General features: G+C 38.1%; 1 protein-coding gene across 14 annotated transcripts in view; it reads right to left on the reverse strand.

Moving 5' to 3' along the window:
* Caprin2 (caprin family member 2) overlaps positions 1 to 23,739 on the reverse strand; it is a 43,033-nt gene continuing 19,294 nt past the window's right edge. For 4 of the 14 annotated variants that reach the window (XM_023563781.2, XM_063254496.1, XM_063254499.1 and 1 more), the window contains 12 exons: positions 22,857 to 22,900; positions 21,189 to 21,848; positions 17,659 to 17,781; positions 16,175 to 16,256; positions 15,026 to 15,090; positions 12,719 to 12,823; positions 11,390 to 11,536; positions 7,468 to 7,636; positions 6,048 to 6,233; positions 5,221 to 5,321; positions 2,577 to 2,640; positions 1 to 920 (listed from right to left, as the gene is read on the reverse strand). In XM_023563781.2, the coding sequence (XP_023419549.2) occupies positions 352 to 920; positions 2,577 to 2,640; positions 5,221 to 5,321; positions 6,048 to 6,233; positions 7,468 to 7,636; positions 11,390 to 11,536; positions 12,719 to 12,823; positions 15,026 to 15,090; positions 16,175 to 16,256; positions 17,659 to 17,781; positions 21,189 to 21,848; positions 22,857 to 22,900 (2,315 nt within the window). In that variant the 3' untranslated portion in view covers positions 1 to 351. Of the gene's footprint in view, positions 965 to 2,576; positions 2,641 to 5,220; positions 5,322 to 6,047; positions 6,234 to 7,467; positions 7,637 to 11,389; positions 11,537 to 12,718; positions 12,824 to 15,025; positions 15,091 to 16,174; positions 16,257 to 17,658; positions 17,782 to 21,188; positions 21,849 to 22,856; positions 22,901 to 23,739 lie in introns of all 14 variants that reach the window. The other 10 variants (XM_023563782.2, XM_063254500.1, XM_023563785.2 and 7 more) reach the window with 10 other exon arrangements.

A 23,739-nucleotide genomic window follows, 5' to 3' on the forward strand; every position in this document is an offset into this window, starting at 1 on the left:
TGCAGGTAACTTTTTTTATTGAGGCACAACAAGGCATTATAACTTGCCTGAACTTGAGGCAGTTAGTTTAGTAAGCTGAACATCAATACAGTAAAGGATTAAGTGCAAACAATATACATTCACAGCTTGACTAGCGAGGCTACATCACAATTTATAAAGTGCCAGATTAGTGCTAATTGTCATTCAACTTGAAAATTTTCACCTGGGGAGGAAAACAAAAAAGTGAGGACCTCCTCCTCCTCTAGAAAGAATGTATTTTCTTAAGCCATCAGTCACCAGGTCAAGAACTACTTTTCCTTCAGTCCCATTAATTTGATCACCATCCTTTTACTGTCAACTTTGCACTGACTTTCAATCTTGATAAAGAAGATAGCCTGAAAATGTAGAATATTTCCAACTGCTCCCATAAATTGCTCCCCTGTGAAGACGTAACCATATCTGGTCTCCCTGGAAGAGCTGAAGAACTGCATGATTGCTAGCAGTTTCATGGTCTGGAGCACCATCATTGGCATAGGCTGACACCAAGACCTCCTCATTCTTCATGAGGTTGACGTACAGCGGCACATTCACTGCCAGCTTTAGCATGTGGAAAATGAAAACGTAAGTGCCATTCACCGGGCAACTGAATCTACCAAGCTGAAGATCAAACGTCTCTCCCAAGTTGTTCAGAAGAAGATCAAACACGATGGGCTGGTCTAAGGTTCCAGGGGCCAGGTTCGAGGTTCTGGCTGCTGAGAAGGCAACTCGCATCTGCTGAGGCAGGGGATAGACGTGTACTGGCAGTAGGGTGGCTGCGGGGTTTGTCACTGGCACATCCACAGGTGTCATGCTACGGGAGTCTCCTTGACCAGAGTCACCACTGTTGAAGGTTTCGTTGTCTCTTTCAGGGCTGCTCACCTGAGAAGAATCACTCCACCCTGCTGTTTTATTAGCAACAGTGAGTTTCTCATAATGAAGCAGTTAGCTTTGAACACAATATTTAACATTAGTCGGCTACTGAAACACAGACAAAGACATGTTTTATAGTATATTCCACAACAAAGGCAATAAATGCAACTAAGTTACACTTTTCTAGATTTTTCTGGTAATTCATTTTGATAATACTGTCTAAAGTCAGAAGGGACCTAGATAATTTTGTCTAATGCCTTTTTTTAAGATTAAGAAATGTGTCTAATAAAAGTTGGATAACTTACCACAAACCAGTTAAGATAAGCAAAAACTAAAATCCAAATTGGACAATTTTTACTTTTTATCTTAACCGTAATTCTCAGTCAGCTAACTGCTCCGTAATCACTGTTCTACTCAAAGTAGCTACTACAAAAAGACTTCAGAAAACTTGTATTATTAAAAGAAACTTTTAGAGTTACTGGCTAATACTCTTAAGTAAAATAAATCAGATACACATGTGTAAATACCACATTATTTCTCTGGTATGAGAAACCAAAAGTGTTGTAAATGAGGACCAAAATGTATAATAGACATTGTGAAACAGGAAGAAATGTCAAAACCGAGAGGGGAACAAGAGGAAGAAGAGCAAAAGGAAAGTTAAAAAAAAAAAAAAAGAACTTCTGGCTGGTATTCAAAGATGTTCTGATATGGTCCTAAGCACCATGATGGAGGATGGACGGATGCTTGTTTGCTTGCTTGCTTATTTATTTATTTATTGGGGCAGGGAATGACAATGAGGCAGGGTCTCGCTCTGTAATTCAGGCAGGTCTTAAACTCACTATGCAGCCTATGCTGCCTTCAAATTCACAGCAACCCTCCTGCCTCAGCCTCCTGAGCGCAAGATTGCAGGTGTGCCCCACCATGCCAGCATATGCTTATTTCCAAATGAAGGGAGCAAACAATTTCAGCTGGGTGCAGCACCACACCTAACTAAAAAATGTCAAGGTCCATAAAAAAGTTAATGCCTTAAGTATAAGACCAAAACATTGACCAAATGTAATTAAAGGCATTGTGATACTGCCTACTTTCTCAAAGTGAAAACTGTTTTCCTATGACAAAACTAGTTATCATCATTAATTTATTTTTCAGTTACACTACATCTTTTAATAGTTGGTTTACATTTTTAAAAGTATTATTCAGTATATTGCTTTTGCTTCAAGTCATTGTCTTTGTTTTTTTTCCCCCAAATGTAGTACAGTTTGGCCTTGAACTCACTATGTAGCCCAGACTGGCCTCAAACTCACAGTGATCCCCCTTTCTCAGCCTCGTCACTGTGTCTTAAACATTACTTACTTAAATATATCAGTGTACTGACCCAGAAGTACCCATTACCATATTACTATAAAACCACCATCTTGAAACATAACATGAATCTCTATGAAGTCAGCCCAGTGAATATATATCTAACGTCAAATCATGCTCTGGTGTTTTTTAAAAACACACACTTTAAATTGACACTTGGCTTCCATAATCTTTCTAGTAGTCTGGGATCTCCTTTAGTAGTACTCCTAAACAAACTGAAAAACCTCAAGATAAACGCTGAAAGCACTGTACTTTGGGGGTAAGTTAAAAGAGTGCAGAATGAACTACAAGTATGTGTTGGGTAAATAACACTTAACACTCCTTACCTCTTGAATTTGCCCGGGGACCCCCAGGTGTCCCTCCTCGTTTATAGCACTGCTGGAAATTATCCTAAAACAAACACATGAATATTCACTTTAGCACCAAAACTGCAAAACAATAATTATTTGTTTGTCTGTTTTTGGTTTGGTATCAAACTCACGACAGGCGCTTGTGCCACTGAGCTAATCCCCAGCCCCAAAACAGTAATTATTACATAGGATTATTGACTGGTAAGTGTATAAGAGGCTCAGCTGTTCCCAAATACCAGGAGAAACAAATCAAGGGTAACAGTGGCAATACTGCTTCATGTATTCATTAGCTAGACCAACACAAAATGGTAAAGCAGTAAGAGGGCACCAAATACAACTTACACTACTAGCTAATGATGGAAATGCAGAAGTGCAGCCGGCCCTTTGCCTCTCACCTCAATATAAAAGGACACACTAAAGCAAGAAAAGAACACAGGCTTCTTCATTGCTGTGCAATTTATAAATCTAACTGTGAAGGCTAATACAAACTATGATGGAGTGGAGGGGTCATTTTTGTATTTTTGTTTTTGGATAGTGGAACTGAAAAGATTATATTGTGTAAATGTACTTAGTGCCTGAAAATATGATCCAAAACATTACAAATATAGGGTTGGGAGCAAGACTTCCAACTGACTCCTAGGTATGAAGGAGATCAGTCTCCTATGCAATCTATGAAAAAACAGGGCAAGAAGTTATGAATAATAAAATCCCTACTCCAAATTCTCATTCTTCTCAGCACCAACTGTTATCATCAATTGTTCTTTTCATTTCCTTTCCCTTTTTTTCCTTTCTTTTTTCTGGTTGTGATGATCAAATCTATTGCATTTGCACTGAGCCACATTTCCAGATCTTTCCTCCATCATCATCATCATCACATCTATTTTTGAGACAGGATCTATGTCATAAGTTGCCCAGGTTGAAATTTATGTTTCCTCAAAGAAATTTAAAGCATAACACAGAAATACTGGAATACTATTAAGAACACATAGCTTCATTACTTACATCTGTATTAATCAATACCCTCCATTCACACACAGCTCCAGAGATTCTACTAACAGCTGCTGTCTGCATGCTTGATACACTATGGTGCTAAGCATTTTTTTTTTCTTTTTGGTATCGAGGATTAAACTCATGACCTAGCAATTGCCGGGCAGGCGCTTACATGTATTAGTTCATTAATTCTCACAGCACCTCATGGAGAAAGCCTCACAGTATCTCCCGTAATTCGACACCACACAGATGAGGAACTAGAGTCCAACAAATTAAAGTACGTAACCAAGGTCACACGAGGCAAGAGAAGCAGTAAAACCAGGGGTCAAAGTCAAGTCACTTAAATTCCAAGGTGTTCAGTTCTTTTTGATATTGCCCCCATACAGATGTCTATCCTGCCTCATACAGCTGTCACCACTTAAAGTACAGGTGCTTCAGCTTCAGGTGCTGCAGCTTACACCCTAGCCCACTATGATACCACGCACAGATGCACTTCAGCTTACAACTGGAATGTTCTCATAAACCCGTCATAAAATGAAAATACCTAAGTCAAAATGGATTTAATACGCTTAACCTTCTGCACACTGCAGCTGAGCAACACAGTACACTACAGTATAGAGGCATCCTCACGCCCACATGGATGACAGGATCACTGCAGAATATTGCAGAGTATCACATCACATTAAGAACACAGAAAAATCAAAATTCAAAATCTGAATAAGGTTCCCAATGCGTGCATACTACTCTCACACTTCTACAGGGTGAAAAACACTATTAAGTCAAACTATGATATGTATGGGTCATCTATACATATTCAAAAGCTTATATAAAGCTCCAAAGTTGAGAATACAAGCAATGACAGAGATTGCCACAGTTTGTTAAAGTGGAATGTCTAGCTGGGCACGGTGTTGTATGCCTGTAATCCCACCAGAGGCAGTGGATCACTGCAAGTCCAAGGCCAGTCCGTGTTACATGGTGAGTGCAAGGCCAGCTTGAACTACACAGCGAGACCTTGTCTCAAAATATATATAAAAATAAAGTGGACTACCTAACGTCCTGTACGTTTTTTTATCATATGCAGTGAGGAAAATCTGCTGAGTCATTCAAAGCAGAATAAACTACTGTAAAAATGTTTTTTAAAGGGCCCCGGAGTTTAGCTCAGCAGCGTAAGTGCCTGCTGGGCAAATGCAAAGCCATGAGTTTGATTCCCAGTACCAACTTTGATACAGTCAATAGTTAGGCACACTAAGCTGAAGGCAAGATAGTAAAGTCAAAGTCATAAGTTAGAGCTAAGAAACACATATTCCAATCTTAGTTCTACTATTCACTTGTTGAGTGACCTTAGATACGTTATATAACCACTGAACCCCAGTGTCTCTCAGAAGGTAGAGAAGTTGATATAAACAGTATGATAAATAAAAACCTTAACACCTTTTCAATCCCGTATTACCAGCAGTTGACATTTATCCCCCTTGGGTAAGTGGAAAAACTTCCAACTTACCCCTCCACGGGACTTATTAGTAGTTCTAAAACAGAGCGCATGTCTACAAAATAATGACCCTTTTATAGTTTAAACACCAGCTTAACATCAACAACTATACCACTATTCACCTATGATAACTATTCTTACCCTTTGGGAATAAGGTGCTCCAGGGTATTCTCTAGCTTGGAACTGCAGTTGGTTATAATTTCCATTAGAAATGGAAGGAGGTCCTCTATAAGTATCAAAACCTAATAAACAAACAACTTACATAAAATGATGGGCAATAGCATAATAAATGATACAGCTTTACAAGTTAAACTGACTCTATAATGCTATTGTTAGATTTATACCTTAAGGATACTAAAATTGCCTCCACAGTGAAATACATACTTAGGAAACATGGCTGACTTCACACAGTCAGCCAGGTGTAGAGAGCCACTGCTCCTAGAATACGGTGGGCTGGTGGGCTGGATAGGGTGGCTGGGCACAGGGTGGAAGCCTCTGCTTAGGTAGCATTTCTGCTACTACCAAGCAATGACCGGAAAATGTGCAATCATAACTAAAAAGTTTTTTGTTATTCTAGTCTCAAATTCACTGTTCTTTCCTGTAGTATAATCCGTTACATTAATAACTAGTTTGTCTATTGTGACATTTTAACAAAGTCAATTAACAAAAGAAAAATTATTTAAATGTGTAAACCAAAATTCACCCCTTAAAAAAATCAGATGATCAGTCTTTCTACTTCAGTAAGGCATAGAATATGCTTTTTATAGTTTAAAAAAGTTACTTTTGTTATAGAGAAAAGGTATATTGAAAAATATTCTACGAATAAAAATAAAGAAGTCTCTAGTATAAGTATGACAAAAGGAACAAAGGAACATAAAAATGGTTGCAGTCAGGGACATTTACAGACAAAATAGTTCTGTAAAACTAAAAGTCAATTCAGGGGGAAAAAAAAGTCAATCACACCATACCTTTGTAACCACCAGGGGACCGATAGGAATTGGTGAGTAACCTCCCGCCACGAGCACAGCCTCGCACAGATCCCCGGCTGGTGACAAATGGCTGAGTGGGTCTAGGAAATACATTCGTCTGTGCTGGGTAAAAGGCAAGGCTACCATTGCTTACTTGAATAGTTCCATCGGGATGATAATTTGCAGCTTAAGGAAACATTTTAGAGTCCAAAAGTTAAATTGTAATAAAAATCCAATACTCTTCATATTCAATAATCAATATACACCAAAACCTGTAACATATTGCTCCCTTTTAAAAAATATTTACATGTCTATATTTGAAATAGAATATTATTCCATATAAAGAGAGGAAATTTGGACATATGCCATAATGCAAAGGTACCTTGAAGACATTATGCTAAGTGAAATAGGAAATTTCTAGGAGGACAAACACATGATGCAACTTACAGAGCAGTTAAATTCATGATCATAAAGTGAAATGGTGGTTGCTAGGGCTAAACAGAGAAGAGGGGATTAGTATTAAATAGATAGAAATCCTAGCTGGGAAAAATAAAAAAATTCTGGAGAAAGCTGCAAACGCTTGGGGTATAGTTAATGTCACAGAACTGTATGCGTATAAACAGTTCCAATAGTCTTTTATGTCACGTGTATTTTACCACAATTTTAATAACAGGCTAAATAATCCAGATCTGGAAGTCAAATGAAATGAATCCTAACAGAAAGCCTATCTGAGAAGGCATATGACAATCAGATCCTTCACTGTAAATCCTCTGCTCTACATTTCGACACTACAGGTGAGAGCAGAATGAAGTCCTCTGTGGCTAAAGCCAGGCACTCACATTCACTGTCTCATCATAATCTGATTAAAAAGCACCTAGAATGCTCAGTTCATGTTTCAGGCTAAAGTTTTAGAAAACTTAGTATGAGGCTACAATACTGACACCAAAAATCCAAAAGTGCTTTTTAAATTAAGACATTAAGTAAGGTGCCTATTCTTCATAATTTATAGCATGAGTCTCTTGTCTCTACAAGAAAAAAGATATTACATTGTACCTTCAATATTAATAAATGTTTTATATGAAAAAAGGCAAAAATTGCCAGATAATCTTCTGCAGAAAGGCACAAAATGGTTTCAAAACCTTCACAAAAGCGGCCACACAGTTCCCTATCAACCTCACCTATCTAGAATAATCAAAACAATGAGATTAACAAATATAGTCAACAAGATTAAATCAAGCTATCTAAATTCTACCTCTACAAAAGCCAAAGTTAAAAGGCCAACTTTATTAAATAGGGGGTAGACATTAGGTTCTTCTCAATACTTTTTGGAACATGTGAAGAAATAATGTTTACTAGTCAAAATGAACTTAGAAGGTGTCACTATAGACTTAGCTGCTATTTAAGTTTGCAAAAACCTTACCAGTCTCTTGAGATAAGACAGTTTGTTCTACATGTATAGCTGGCAGTTGGCACTGGGGTGGTGTCTGTGTACTTGCTGTAGTAAAACTCTGATTGTAACCAGACGAGTAAGGGGATTCCTTTAATTCTTGTTCTTTTGGTGGAGGCAGCGGTGCATTAACATTAAATACCTTGAAAGAGAAGGGTACACTCAGGCATTTGCCAACGTTCATAGGAAACATCCAGGGGAACTATCCAGAAGAAATGTATAGTATTCCACAACTCTTATTTGATGTGCAAAAGTTTCAAGAGACATTTCTCCAAAGATAAATAGTAAGTATGCAAAAACAGGCTCAATCTCACTACTCATTCAGACAATACACATCCCAACCTCAGTAAGTTAGCACTTCATACCCAGTAGAATGGGTACTGTCTCTTTTGGTTTGTTTGTTTTGGTACCAAGGATCGAGCTCATGACCTTGTGCCTGAGCTATATCCCTGGCCTAGGATGAGTATTCTCAAAGACAGAAAATACTAGGTAGCAAAGATGTGGAGAAACTGGATCTCTTGTGCACTGAAATGCACGATGGCACACCATTGTAGGAAACAATCTCACAACTCCTCCAAAAGTTAAACATAAATTACTAGATGATACATGGATTTTACTTCCAGGTACATAGCCAAAATAACTGAAGCACAGACATGAATAGTTTGTATACACAGCAACATGATTCATAATAGATAACAGAAACAACCCAAGTATTCCTCAACAAAGAAATCAAAAACAAAATGAGGTATACACATAAAAAGAAATATTATCCACAAGAAACGAAACTGACACATACCACTAATCCGCAAAAATGTGCTAAGTGAAACAAATCAGATCAAAAAAGCAAGTATTGCATAATTTCACATGGATGAGGGACCTAGAATAGGTAAATTCATAGACAGAAAGTGGAGATGGGCTGTGGAGAGGAAGAAATAGGGAATTATTTTATGAGCACAGTACTCTCCTTGGTATCAGGAAAAAGTTCTGACAGTAGTGCAGATGGCTGGACAACACTGTGAACACACTCACTGCCGCTGACTCACATTCTGAGTGGTTAAATGGTAAATTTTATGTTGTGTACATTTCACCCCAAGAAGAAACAAAAATTCCATTTGATTCTCTACAGAAATGACACCAAAGAATAAAAGCTATCAGAGAAAATAATTCTTTTTTGAAATTAAAAATAAGTGAAATTAATCATTTACTGATTTTTTTTTATTTAAAGAGAATAAAACCTAATGAAACAGAATAAAGTCAATCATAACAAAACAGTGAAAGTAGTACAGGACTTCAAAGCAGGATAACAGGAAATCAATAATGGCTACCACAATGTATCTTTGTCATCTTTACCACAGTTTTCCGTACCATCAGACATACTAAAATCAAATAAAACAAAACAGAATACAACCAATCAAAACAGAACATTAAGTAAAACAAAACAATAAACCAGAACAAAATAAAACAGTGAGAACAATATTGGAAATCCCCCATATTTGCTATATTGCACACTGTTTTCCTAACAGATGCTCAGACTACCGGCCTTAGGCCTGCAAAGTTAATCAAACAATACAAGCATTTAGTTGTTTTTGTACTTCAGTTGCTATCAACTCAGCCTGTCCTCTGAAAGGGGGTGGGGGTGGGGGAGATACGGGTGGGCAGGAGGTGCTTCTTGATTCTTAGCCCATGTGGGGTTGGCTTCGGGAAGAACAACTTGGCTTCCTGTACTCCTCCCAGACCCAGCATGGTTTCTGCTGACTCACAGGAAGAGCAAACTGGCTTCTCTCTTCTTGGGTCCTGCATGGTTTGTGCCATTTACTGAATTTTTACCACACAGAGGAAGTAACCTCACAGATCATAGCCATCATTTATAAAGGGACACTTCTATTGCTCTCTAGCTCTCTGCTCCTACTCCATTCTTCCAAACAGCACATGGCATCTGATACAGTGTATGTCTCACTAGCCCTCTCAGCTCCTTAATGATACACAAGTTTCTTGAGCATAAAGACATTTCATTTTTTTCTTACTACAACCACAGTGATTAAAAGTAATGGCTGGTTTCATAACTACTTCTTTAATAAATGAATGAATGAGGATCAAAATGAACTAAATAGCCTTCAAACAGGCAGAGAAGACAGGAAAGCACGAGTAGAAGGTAAACCCTGAACAAGATATGTGAGGCAAACCCAGGGAATTGTCTGGCAAGTGACACAGGACTTCAAAAGGTATTGGGTCTGACACAGGACCACTGTTTGCTTTTACTGAGGCACAAGAAAAAGCCAATAAATCCAATATGGAATACAGCATGGGATGGACTATCAGGAAGAGAAAAGGCATCTGAATTGGTCAAGCACCACATAAGGTCAGTGACCTCAATGTCTGAGTCCACGGGCTCATCTCCCTGCACCATGCTGCTTCTCGTGCCTCCAAAGCATCATCATGAAAGGTACTTACCAGCACACTAAGAGGCTCCCCCACAAGAAGGACTTTCTCTTGCTAGTCCATGTTTTGAAAATAAACATACGAATCTAACTACAATGTTATATTTTCAAAAACATTTTAAACTACAATTTGTAGAAGAATACATAATTCAAAATACCGCACAAAAACATGAACAAATCTTCAAGAACCTGCATAAGATCAAGACCCAACCAAGTGTGTGCCCTACATTTCCAGGTACTGATCTTAGGGAATTTTCTAGTGTACTATTAGTAAATAATCAGTATTATCAAGCTCACCCACATATTCCTCTGAGAAGGAGGTGTTGCTGGGGATTAAATCACCCACACACTGAAGACAATAAGATTCATTATGACGCCCATTCTGGTTGACTATTATCTTCTTTTAAAGTCCGGTACTGTCTCCAATGTTTTGGTTTTATTCTTTACTGTTTTGCTCAATTTTATTATAACTGATGATGTAAGCAATTCTTTTTAAGATAGCAAGAGGCAGTATGGTAACCATTGTTGATCACCCTGTATTTTGTTTTTACATTATCTATTATGTCCATCCTTTTGATTTGACTGACTCTGTTCTGTTATGTCACATTTGGTTTTACTCTCTTCAAAAAAAAGTAATAAGAACTGTGGGAGTAATAAAACCCAAAATGTGTAATTGTCATTGTACAAAAGAAAGGAAAAGAAAGTGCTCTAAAGGATATAACTGCACATATATTTAAGTGTATAAGATAGATAACCATATTACTGAGTTTTGTTGGATCATCGAAAAAAATTGTTTGTGGTCTCACTGTTTGAAAGTCCACTTAATATGCTTTAATTTTGTAACTTGAACTACTATCTCTAAGATAATAATATGTAATCTACTAACTAGTGATTTCTTACTGTTTATTCTTTCTGAAATTCTTGTACCCTTGTACCCTTTTTCTGCTTTTTTTTTTTCTCCTTAAATAAAATTTAAAAAAAAAATCACCCACACATTTCACCTGTTTAATATGAGTCCTCAGTTCTGAAAATAGTGCAGATGGTGAACAATGCTCCGAGAAAAACACTCACTAGAAATTCTAAGGGCTCTAGCCTCTAAGTTTAATATTCATCTATTACAATATTTCCAATGGACCAAAGTAAATTCTACCAGCCTTCATATGTAAGTGTAATCTAAAAGGGAAACTTGTCATAAAGTACCAATTGTAGATGCAAGAGAAAAACAACTCTTTTTTTTTTGGGGGGGGGGGGTCTTTTTGAGACAGGGTCTCCCAATGCAGTTCAGCTGGCCTTGAGCTCACTTTGTAGCCCAGGCTGTTCTTGAACTTGCAGCTATCCTCCTGCCTCACCCTCCTGAGTGTTGAGATTTATAGGAGTGCACCACCACTCCCGGCTGAAGCAACAACTCTTAAGTGGAATAATGAACTACGGTCATTATTCCCACCTTTCATACTCACTGTCTGCATGGCTTGAAAGGGTGCTGTGTTCATGGTCACTGAACTACTGCTTGCAGGCGGCGACTGGAAGCCCTGTTCAGAGCCCTTTGACATCGGAGGATTTGGAGAAGTTAGTGAAGACGGTGGCTTGCTTGGGGGAACTGCTGCCTGGAGAGGAGAAATGCAGCATCAGCAATCACCTGCCATATAACAAGCAGTTAACTTACACTAAACCCCACACTGGCATAAGTCAGCAAGTTCTTTAGGATGACACTGGACACAGGAATGCAAGAGAATAGCTTTGCTTACAATTCCCAATCTCAATTGCTGAGGATGCACACTAGTATTTGCTGTGCACAGCTTGCTGACTAATTGAAAGAGTCTTACTAATAATCAGTCTAACAAATGAGGAGCTAAACTTTTTATGTGCACTGAGGTTTTTTCAAATACTGGAAAGTGATTTCACAGTTAAGAATTCAGTAATATTCCAGATTCACACAGTGGGATTGGGTTAAGAAAAATCTTGCATTAGTTCCTTAGTAAATATTAATTTTTCTCTATTTTAAATACTTACTAGTGTATTTCTAAATCAACTGTGTAAGGATGAAAACTAACATTTATCTAACTTAAGTAACCCTTATCTAAGAGAACGGCAAGTTTTGTCATAACAGAATATAACAGTAAAGTCTTCAAAAGATCTCAAAATCAATCCAAATCAAATATGAAGAAGGCAACTGTGCTATCACTTTCTGTTTTTGAAAATGAGAAAACAAATTCTCTCAATTTAGACCAAATTAGCACAATAAAAATGCTTATGTATATTGAGTTTTATATCCTATAATGAAGGATGTATCTTCTATGTATAATAGTTCTGTCCAAAATAAAACCTAATAGTTGTTAAATTGCACCACAAAATTCCTCCTATCATACTGAGTCTGTCTTAAGGATTTGCTCAATAACAAAAATTGTTAATTGAAAACTGAAAACAAAACCTAAAAAGGAACTGGATCATTTTAACTAGGTCAGTCCTAATATCAATACTATAAAAATTATCTTTACACAAATATGAAATTTTTCTAAGTACTTTTTCATTGTAAACATGGTGAGAAACATGAGCTAATCCTATGTGAAACTTTTCACTTTTTATGTCAAACATTAACATGTTTATTGCAGTAGGTAAAGCAAAACACTAATAAATCTACTTATATGGCCAAGAAAAATTAAAAGTAATGCATTAATTTAAAAAGTTATTATCATTCAACTAATCATGCTTATAATCTGTAAGGTAAGCTGATTCTTCTATTCTTTGAAACAGAAAAGAAATCAAGACAATTGAGGTTTTTTTATTACCTCAGGAGTCTCAGAGGTTATAAATTCTGTTTCAGATCCTGGTGAAGCTTGATCAGTAGAAACCAAGCAAGCATTTGAGTTGCAAGTAGCTGGAGAAGAAGCAGCCTAAATGCAGGAAAATATAAAATATTGTGAAAGGCACATTTTGTTCACTTTGCCTTCCTTGGGCCTAAGCTTTCTCATGATCCTCTTACTAGCATTCTTTAATGTCAAGTACTTCACAGTGCGCCTGCTTGGTACATACAATCATCTCTATCTTATTGACAATCACACAAAGAGAAGTCAATTTGCCCAAGGTCACACTAAAACTAAGGAGTGAAGTCTCAACAGTCTGTTACACTGCTACCCTTCTCACCCAGCCTTCACCAGAGGCCAGGCTCCCAAAGCAGCATCCTCACACAGTCGCTGAGGTGAGCCCAGGGCACGTCGGTCCTGCAGGCACAGCTTTGCAAGGTCATCACAACCTCATTTCTCCACGAGCCTCACTGTTCAGAGTAAACAGGGTACACTCTACCTAAAACCGTATGGCTCCAAATTCTAGTGAAAACTTAAAAGTTGAGAGAATGTATGAAGTAAAAATTAAGAGCATAGACACTAAGGCTATGACAACTGAGCCCAGTGAAGCTCCAAGAGCCACAGGGAGGAACCTGTGGCATAACAGACCCTAAAATACCACATACGACTTAAAACTCAAGCAACAACAGTCTACAGTGACTGTGATTCCAACCTTTTTAATCAACCCTTTTATCTGTGCAGTTTCCAGAAGTTCAAGCAATATAACAGGTGCACTAAAACTAAAGTAGTAACCAAACAGCAGAGGCTATATACCCACAGCCTTTTCAAGGGCTTCACACTACCTACTGCTTCAAAAGGAAGATGAGGACCAAGCTTAAGAAAGAGCTTATGGGAAGAAAAACTTCAATTATTTAGAACCTCTAATATACCTAAATAACCATAACCTTGATTCGACCAAAAATTTACAGCTATTATGAGACTGGAATGTTTCTAAAAACATGCCCTTCTTCTGACTTCTTGTTAAAACCTGAGACATGTGCACAAAATAAACAGGACTGGATGTTGAAGGGTCGTAACTATACTAACAAGGGAAAAGCCAGAGGTGCAAAATTGCAGTTCTTTGGGCCACCGGACACTTGATCTTTAACAGACTTTAAATTTTACTAACAGGTCACTTTGAGGGGCTGGTATGTAGCTTAGGGGTGAAGTCTCCTTAGCATATGCAAGGCCTAGGGTTTGATTCTCAGTATCACCCCAGAATAACACTTAGCAACAAAAGAAAAGATAAAAACACACATTCTCTATTCTTTACATATGTATTCATTTTCTAAATGAAACCCAACAGCTAAAGCAGATAAAAAGGAACTCCTCCAGTGAAACAGTGCTAGTGGAGGACACAGCAGAACCCCACTGACACACCCTACTGGAAAATACCACTTAGACACTGTGCCACTATTTGTCCAACTACACATAAACCACTATAAACAATTACATATACTCATGTTTTTGGAAAGATTACAATTGCTGAACCAACCAATCAAAATATTTAACTCCTGTCAAAGAAGCAGTCAAGAAACTTGTCAGAGGGACACCAAGGAAATTTTTTTTTAAAGTAATCACCAGAAAGCCAGTGCAGCTTGAGCTACCATTAAAGGAAACGCAACGTGGCATTCAGACATATCAATACCCTGATCCCTTTTTGTTCTGCAGAACTGGGGACTGAATCCAGAGCCTGCACACTGAGCTACAACCCCAGCTCTTTTTTGGAAATAGGGTCTTGCTAAGACACTAAGTTGCCCAGGCTGGGCTAGAATTTGTGATCCTCCTCCCTCAGTCTCCCACGGTGCTGGAATACAGGCATGCATACTTGGCTATCTCTTTAATTTCTAAATTTACTTTGTGAAAATTAGTTCTTCAAAATGTTAAGTATTCAGAATATAGAACTGGTTAACCACAGACTAGAAACAATTAGTTTCTTCCTTCAGATCTTTTACAATACTGACAAACAATACTAAGTGATTTATGCAGCTCAGTAGCAAAGCAAAATGCTCAAGACAATGTGCCTCTGAATTCTTCAGGCTTGCTCTGTCCGTACTAGAATCAGCTAACCTCTATCATAATTGATGCTTTCAGCAGTCACTGGAGAATCTTTTAAGTTGTGTTTAATCTAAAACCCTAGAACATTTTAAATAATTTAGATAACTTAGAATCAGTCTGATCCTTCTTGCCAAAGTAAGAAGTCCTTCTCTGAATAACACAGAAAAGCCTAAAAGATTAATCTGGAAAAGTTACCTGTAATGGCTCTTGAAGAAAATCACTTTGACTGGTCAGATTTTGCTCTGTAGATACTGCAGAAACTGAAATTAACCAAGCATTATGGAGGATAGAGAAAAGTTCATGCACATCAACTAGGAAAAAAAAACTGCATCTTACACTTTACATAAAAACCACCAGCAAGAAGTCTAACATGCACTTCCAAAAAGGACTTAAAAGACTGAAGTTCACAAAATCAGAAATACTAAATTTATCTGTAATACATGACACTTTAAATTTAAATGGGTAAAACAGAATTTCAAGGCTTCCAAAAGTAAAGAATTATGACTTTTAAAAATAACTGGGAGTAAGGGACAGAGGTTTAGCTCAGGAGTACAAGCGCCTGCCAGGTCATGGTTCAATCCCTGGTACCAAAAAAAAAAAAAAAGAAAAAAACTGGGAGCAGTAGTCTAGAATATAAAACCTAAGTTATCATGAGTAGAAATTAACCAATATACAAGTTTCACAAGTTACAAAGTAAACTATCTAGATTTTTCTATCTGGTGGTACATATTAATGTGTTTTTCAATCACAAGGCTTCCAGCCTGGGTTCTTGTTAATGTCCATCACTTCAGTTACTTCCTCTCTATTGATTCTCACCCAGGAGCACTGCGCCAGCCTTGCACTTCTGTATGTTGTACACTACAGCGGGCTGCGGCTTTGGCTGTGTCACTCTTGCCTGACAGAAACCAGCATGGAGCAAAGAGCCTGAGCCTGAGCCTGAGCCCGAGCCTGGAAGCATCAGACTGGATCAAATCTACGCTCCATTGCTAGTTACTGTGTTAAATCTTATTCAGTTAGGGTCCCAAAGACTTAACACTAGTTTGGAGTCCAAAGGAGTCAAGCAAGATCTAGACAGAAATTATTTCAAGAATATTAAAAAATCATAAAAATACTGTACATTTTCATTCACCTATCTAGAGACTTTCTCCAAAATCTCAAACAAGTCATTAAGTACAATGAAGTCTTAAAAGTAACATATCCATCTGTAACTCTGATGGCTGACAGGTACAATTAGATTAACAGAAACATATGTAGTTCAACCCCTAAGCTACACAGAATAAATGACTTGTGAAAGAAACAACTGTTCTAAAGCTGTTTGCTCTAAGTTTTTAGAAGATCACATACCTACTGGGCTACCTGAAGAAGCTGAAGGCGGCTGTGATGATGGAATTGCACTTGAAGGTTTGTCAAAATCCAGAACAGATTCCTAAAAACAAAAGTTTTAATAATGAATAGACCAAGGATCACAATACTCATTTAAAAATTATTACATTCAAATTATTCACAGTCCTGGCCATAGCCTATTATGTTAGAAGTATACCATCTAGCTAATATCTATGTAAAGATGCTTTTAAAAAGTTTATAGAAAAAGAAATTGAGTCAAAAATAAATAATTAAAAATTTAAACTTTTTTAAAAGTCAAAAATAAACTATCAAGTTGCTGTCAAACCTGGAGATGCAGCTCAACAGCTGGAGATGTCAAGCACTTGCTTGGCCTGTGCATGGGTGATTTCTAACGTTGCATAAATAAGCAAACAAACAGAACAACTGCCAAACCTTTAGATGTGTCAAATGTAAAAGCAATTCTAAGGCCTAATTTAGGAAAAACACTTCTCTTCTACAGTCTTAAGCATAAACATTAGTCCTACTCTAGTCTGAATGTTAACTTTTATTATACCCAACCAATGAGAGGGTATCATTACTTTATCTCAACCACTCACTAGTCCAAGCTATTAGACCTTTTCATAATGTCTCTATTCTATCTGTATCTCATTTCTCAGAAAAATCTCCTCCATTTTGCACATATAAGCTACATACTTGCAAAGAACACTGCAGTTCTTTATCTTCAAAGAATCTGAAGTAGCAGATGCTTCCTTCATTTTGCAAGTAAGCCCATGGCTAGAGGTCAAATCACTTGCTGCAGGTTATATAAGGTGATAACTGGTAGGACTGGGATTTAAACCTACGCCAAAATCTTTAGCTTATAATCTTTCTGTTAAGCAAAACTACCTTATCTGAACTTCAACCCTCAATAATATCACACTATTCTGAAATTCTCTAAGAGTCTATATCACACAATTGAGTGTTTAGTTTAGTACATTTACAATCTCCTACAGCTCGAATATAAATTCCCTGAAGGCAGCAAATGACTATCATTTTTCTGCACCATGACACAGTCAAGCATGGAGTCAGTCCCCTGGTCTAAGGGGACTCCTTCCAAAGTGAAGCAGAGACCACTTGAACACCACAGCTTTTATATGTATAACTCATCTCCTTACTCAGAACAAACTAAGGAAGCAGGGCTGTTAATTGTCATTTTACCAAGAAAAAGGGCAGAGTGTGACAGTGTATGCACCCATAAAGGGCTGGCAGAGCCAGGACTTGCACTGCTTCTGAACAGGGGATCCACTTTCAGTAGTTTCCCTCTAATGCTTCCAATCACAAGGTGTCGGCTTGTGAGCATCATTTTTAAGATTCTTTTTTTTTTTGGTCTTTTTCCTTTTTATCGGTACCGGGGATCGAACTCAAGACTGCCTGCTTGCAAGGCAGGCACTTATGCCGCTGAGCTAAATCCCCAGCCCCAAGATTCTTTTTTTAATGGTTCATACTTGCATAAAATTACAAGTTCCTTGAATCTGGGTCATCAGATCCTGCAGTTTTTCTTTTCGCAGTACTGGATCCTTTGGAAGGGCAGAGGAAGAGCCTAGAGGCTGAGGCACGGGCTTAGGCACCTGTAAGACAAACCCAACATGTGTAAGGGTATGACTGAAAAGTCAACAGCTTGACTAAGAAAACTCAGGATACCATCACGTCTCAAATCAAATAACAATGCTCACTGATCCCATTTATTACGGACGAAGATTTTCCACATAAATGGATTTCTAAATAATTTAAGCAAATTTTAAAAAGTTTCTCATTTCTTTTGAAAAATGTTAAAAACAGTCTCTTTTTAAAGGGAAGGTTCACAATGCAGGAATTACTATCCTCTGTGATAAGATACCACTGACCATGACACAGAACAAATATTTAATTCTCCCCCCAGGGAGAAAATTGCTATCACATTAAACATACCTCCTAATTTTAGGATATATCTGACCTCAGAAGCACTACAAAATAATGTTTTATATACACATGTACATCTCTTAGAATTGAGGAAATACATTATATTTTATTAAAAAAGTTAAACTCTTGAGGCTACTGATGTTTATGAGGTGGTTAGCTCTCATGCTAAATTGCTAAAAAGTTCTCCATATTTTGAATTATAACTAATTAACATTTTATAGTTACTTCTTTTGTTTTTTCTCAATACTGGGATCTAAACCCAGACTTTACACTAAGTTTCACCCCAAACCATTTATTCACTCATTTTTGTTTTGTTTTGTTTTCTGATATTCAGAATCAGACTCATGACTTTGCACTTGCCAGGCAGCCACTGTGTCACTGAGCTATAGCCCTCATTCAATCATTTACAGAGTCTGACTAGTCGCTAAGTTGTCGCAGTTGGGCTTAAACTTTTGAATCTCATGACAACCTCTTAGAGTACTAGGATTACAGATGTGTGCCACTGCACTCAGTTTACAGTTACTTTTTTTTTTTTTCTGGTACCAGGGATTGAACTCACGACCGCCTGCTTGCAAGGTAGGTTCTTATGCCACTGAGCTAAATCTCCAGCCCCCTACAGTTACTTTTTAGAACTGTCAGTATGTCTGCCTTCACTATAACTTCTCAGCCTTCTAATTCACTGTGAACTCAACCAGTTAAACTTATCAAAGGTACTAGTAAGTTAATAGATCTTAAGGAAATAAAGCAGGGGTCCTCTGGGAAAGAAAAGCTGGAACAGTAGCGATTAATTTTATATCATCTAGTCTTGGCTTTGAGCTCCACCTGGCCTATACTTAAGTCACATTCAAGATAGCTGAGCTAGAAAACAGATTGACAAACTGCATTTTACAAACACTTGTCTGCTCTGTTACTGAAAGATCCCACAGTATCGAGCTGATTTCAATATGAGCTTATTAGATTTTTTCTAACTAAGCATCCCTGGTTTTAAATCCCATTTAACAAATAAGAGGTTCTCAATACTCTGATATAGTAAAGGTTCACAACTGATATATGGAGAATTTCAAATCAAGTTTTTTTAAAAACAGCCTTATGGAGGTACTAAGTTAGATTTTTTAACTACTGTATAAGTTTCTCCAAACTGCTATCAAACTACAACTACTGTTGTCTGATATCTGGTTAGTGAAATCAAGCTATCAACCTAGCAGAGGACTAGGAAGATGATAATACCATAGCACTCAAGAGACAGGGTAACAAGACCAAAGAACGCAACACTAAAATTGTCTCTCCACAAGGTGGAACTGAGTTACAGGTACTTTATGAAATGCTTTGCTTTCCCCAAGAAAAAATGATTTCTCATGTTTTTGAAGGACCAAAGACTTACTTTCAGAAAGCCTTTGGATAAAATGGCACCCAAGAACAAAGAAGCTGCACAGAGGCAGAGAACACCAGGGGAGATGCTCACATTGCTCAGCAGACTTCTTAGCAACGTATCTGCATTATGGTGGTAAACAAGTCATGTATAACTTAATAATAGGCAAAACTTGTGTGGCATTGTATACAAAGATTATTCATTATAAGCCACAGCTTCCTAAAACAGTCATTAACATAAAAGGTCTTATTTTTTAAACTAAACCTCATACACTTCAAAACCTAACTACAGGGGGCTGGGGATTTAGCTCAGCGGCATAAGCACCTGCCTTGCAAGCAGGCGGTCGTGAGTTCGATCCCCGGTACCGATAAAAAGGAAAAAAAAAACCTAACTACAAAATACTTAATGCCAAATTCTCCTAGATTGAAATAAAGAACAAATTCAAATAGTTCCCTAACACTGGAATATCTGCAACCATCCTTTGTAAAAGTACAAACTAATCTGAGTAGCAACAAGTAAATTACAAAAAAAAAAAAAAAAAAAAAAAAAGTAACTTCTGCCAGCAAAAGTCACCTATGAGCCTAGAGGTGACACCAAGTGAAACATACACTGCCATAAGTCACCTGTCTTTCAAGCGTTCACAGTGCTCACCTGTTCACAGAACGGTCTTGTCTGAACTGGCCATTTGGATAACGTACTGTATCATTAAATTTTGGTATGCAACTTTCAAGTTAGGTTCTAACGCATGTCTTTACTGTGTGAGTGATGAGATGAACCACAACCCTGACTTCTGCCCTCCTGGAAACCATCCACCTGCTCCCTTCTCTTCACCCTTTTCTACCCCTTGGTGTGCAAAACTATGGTGGAACTCCTTTCCAGCACACACTTATGTGTAAGACACCTACACTCAGCTGAGGAAAGACTCTTACCTGTCAGGGAGAGCCCACTGCACTGCATAACCTGAGAGAAGTAAAACACATTCCGAATCTGATCCTCACTGCTCCTCTGCTTTCCACATTAAACCTCCATGCCAATAACAGCCCTCACCTTATATTTACAGATTCCAAATTCAAGCCCAGAATGGGTGACCCGGCAAGACCATGCCTCAAAACTTACAGAAAAAAAAATCAAAGGACTGAGATGTAGCTTAGTGCCCAGGACACGGGCTCAATCCCAAGAGAAAAAAAAAAAAATGTGTAGCACTTTTGTAGGACAGTGTGGACCCTTTTAGACTTATCCTAAAAAGGTGGGCCCTTTAAGAGAAAAAGAAACTAGTGTCTGCATCTCAGCAAGCAGCCAAGCTGACAGCCTGCAGTTAGAAACTTCTTAAAACCTTCAGTAGTTTCACATTGTAAGCACTTTTCTAAGTAACAAATCAAAGAGGGATTTTCTAAAAAAAGTAAGAGGAAGGGATCAATGGGATGGGACCCAATCCTATGAAAGGCCTGCACTGGCAGTGCCCAGCTGAGCCCCTTCCCACTGCAGTGGCTGCAAACAGTGCTCTTCTTGCAACACCTACAATAAATCACTTCTGCTTCACACTGGTGTTCCCTGACTCTTCTTCCTCTCTCAACACTGGATAGACAGCCCCTGGATCCCGGGCTACCAGACATAACACTTTAATTTCATATGGATTTTATTTCTTTAAAGAGAACTAAAAAGCTACTCTTAAGTTACTATGGCAAAGCAGACACAGGATCTACTTACATCTTTGGGCTCTGTGTTAAGCTTCCTGGGTAGCAGCTGCTCGTCTGCAATGAGGCTTGCTGCAGGCGCTCCCCAGGACTTGGGAGAAATCTGAGACTGTGGTGCTGAGGGCTTCTGACTCTCAGCACTGTGGCTCCAGGACTCTGAGGTGGCCGGCTGCTTGGAATCCTGATCCTCACACGTGGGAGTGGACCACGGCTTGCTGCCATGCTGCTCACCCTGCACAGGGGCCCAGGACTTCTGCGTGGGCTTCTTTAAAGGATCCTGTTCTTTCTGCAGTTGAGCGGGCCAAGGCTTTGGTGTCTCCTGCTTCTTCTGCTCCTCTTTGGATTTAGGAGTTTCCTGCTTCCACTGGCTAGGAGGTGGCTTGGGTTTGGAACTCTCCTGTTGCTTTTGCTCCTCCTGCAAAGTTGACCTGAGTTTTGGAATCTCTTGTTTCCTCTGTTCTAAGGAAACTGCAGACTTCGATACCTCCTGCTGCTTAATGGGAGACTCCCAGGACTTGAAAGATTCCTGTTTCTTCTCTTGACCATTGGATTCACTAAGCATATCCCAACATTTGGAAAGATTTGATTTCCTAACATAATCTGTTTCCCAAGTCTTCTCTTTGTCTTGTTTGTTTGAACAATCTACTTCTGTCATATAGCGTCTGTTAAGAAACTAAAAGAAATAACATGCTTGCATCATAAAATTTGTAGAAGTCTTTGAAAGTAATGTTCAACTCTCAGTTTCAACTGTTAGTAATCCTATATCCACTGGTTTAAACCACTGCACTGCCATGAAACTTCTGCCCTTACCCTACTTGGAAAGACTGGCCTACTTACTTCTTTGTCCATTCCTTTTCTTCAGTTAACTGAAACAGAACGTTGATACTTCCAAAGCAGCAATTTATGTCTGATTCACTTAAGACCAGCAAGAACTGCACACAACTACTTGATTTAATCCCTTTTACACAGGTTATTCTGCCTTTGCCAGCCTTAAGGTACCTACACCCTGCCAACTCTCTTACAAGTTAAAGCAGAGGACAACTGTTTAATTTTTTTTCTGTAAATCTGTATAACTTGTACCCTTTCTCTGCTTTTTTTTCTCCTTAAATAAAATTATAAAAAAAAAATAAAGCAGAGGACAGCTAACTAGAGGAAAGTATACTACTTAGCAAACATAAAGGAAAGCATAGATGCTTAGTAAGCACAGTTTACTGAATGACTAGCCTTCTCATTCCCTCATAGCAACTATATTGTTTTTCCTTTTCCCATTCTTTTGAGCTTCCACAAATTTAATGCCATTTCTAAAAGAGAACAAATACCCTTTTTGGGGATACAATGAGTCAATTCTAGAGAGCACAAAACTCTGCACGTTTTTATATTCTAACACGGGTGCCAAAACAACAGTGGCTAACTCTGGGACAATTATTGTGGGCCAGGCCAAGTTCTCAGTATCTCAGATTAACTCCATTAATCCTCACAATAACCCAAGGGCAGGCATTATTATTATAATCCTCACATTATTTACAAGGAAAACAGACACATATGGGCTAACAATCCTGCCCCTAGTCACTAAGCTAATAAGCCGCAGGGCCAGGATTCAAGTTCAGGTTGTCACACCCTAACCACAGCACTACTCAAAAGTCTGAAAACACAGGATCAGTGAATGATCTTTCACTCTTACCTCCTGTGGTTGTATCTCTGGCTGTGCAAGTTCTGTAAGAGTCTCTGAAAAAGATTAAATAATCACTAGAGTAAATATGATTTTACTTGATTACAACTGTAATTTGTATTACATATTTCAGCAGCATATTTCAGAGCAACAGAAAAAAAACAGTAATACAATAATAAAGTATATTCACAGTAGGACTAATTCAAACTACTTCTTATTGGCCCAGAGCATCTGCAGAGCTAAAGTTGTAGCTCAATGGTAGAGCATTTGCCTAGCATACAGTCAGCCGTGGGTTTAATTCCAGTACCCAAAAGTGGGGGAGAAAAAGCATGTGGCTTGAGACAAATTGAAGGTAGGAGCTTTCCTACCTTCTAGGAAAGAAGATATTCTAGTCAAGTCACGTTTAAGCCACCAGTGTATCTTTTATTGAAAATCAGAGTAAATACAGCTCCTTTATTAAAGTTGGAATTATAGGTCAGGTCTTGTGGGGTAGCAATGAGTCACCTCAGCTTAGAATGGGGGCTTTCTAGATCAGTCTAGGGTCAGGAGGGAGGGTAAGTGAGGAGACACTAAAGCCCTGAACCTATAGTAGACCCAAGGGGCAATAAACTTGGGAAATGACAAGACACTTGCTGGTAGACACCAGAACCCTGCCTTGTTTACCATAAACGCAATTTCAAGAAACAGGCAAAACTTAAAAGATATTTCTTTCCTAAGAAAATGATCACTTGAGAAATGTATTTCCTCCCCAAATTCTGCTAATTTTTCCTGTATCAGTATTCTAACTTTATTCTCATTTTACTACACTATTTTCTACTATACCTTACATTTAAACCACAATTTTAAATTGAATTATCTTACTGCTAAAGTAGAGGTTCACTCAAATTCCATAAAT

Source organism: Cavia porcellus, unplaced genomic scaffold (assembly GCF_034190915.1).
Source record: "Cavia porcellus strain 051 isolate PalLab524CR breed Dunkin Hartley unplaced genomic scaffold, mCavPor4.1 scaffold_8, whole genome shotgun sequence".
NCBI classification, from domain to species: Eukaryota; Metazoa; Chordata; class Mammalia; order Rodentia; family Caviidae; genus Cavia; species Cavia porcellus.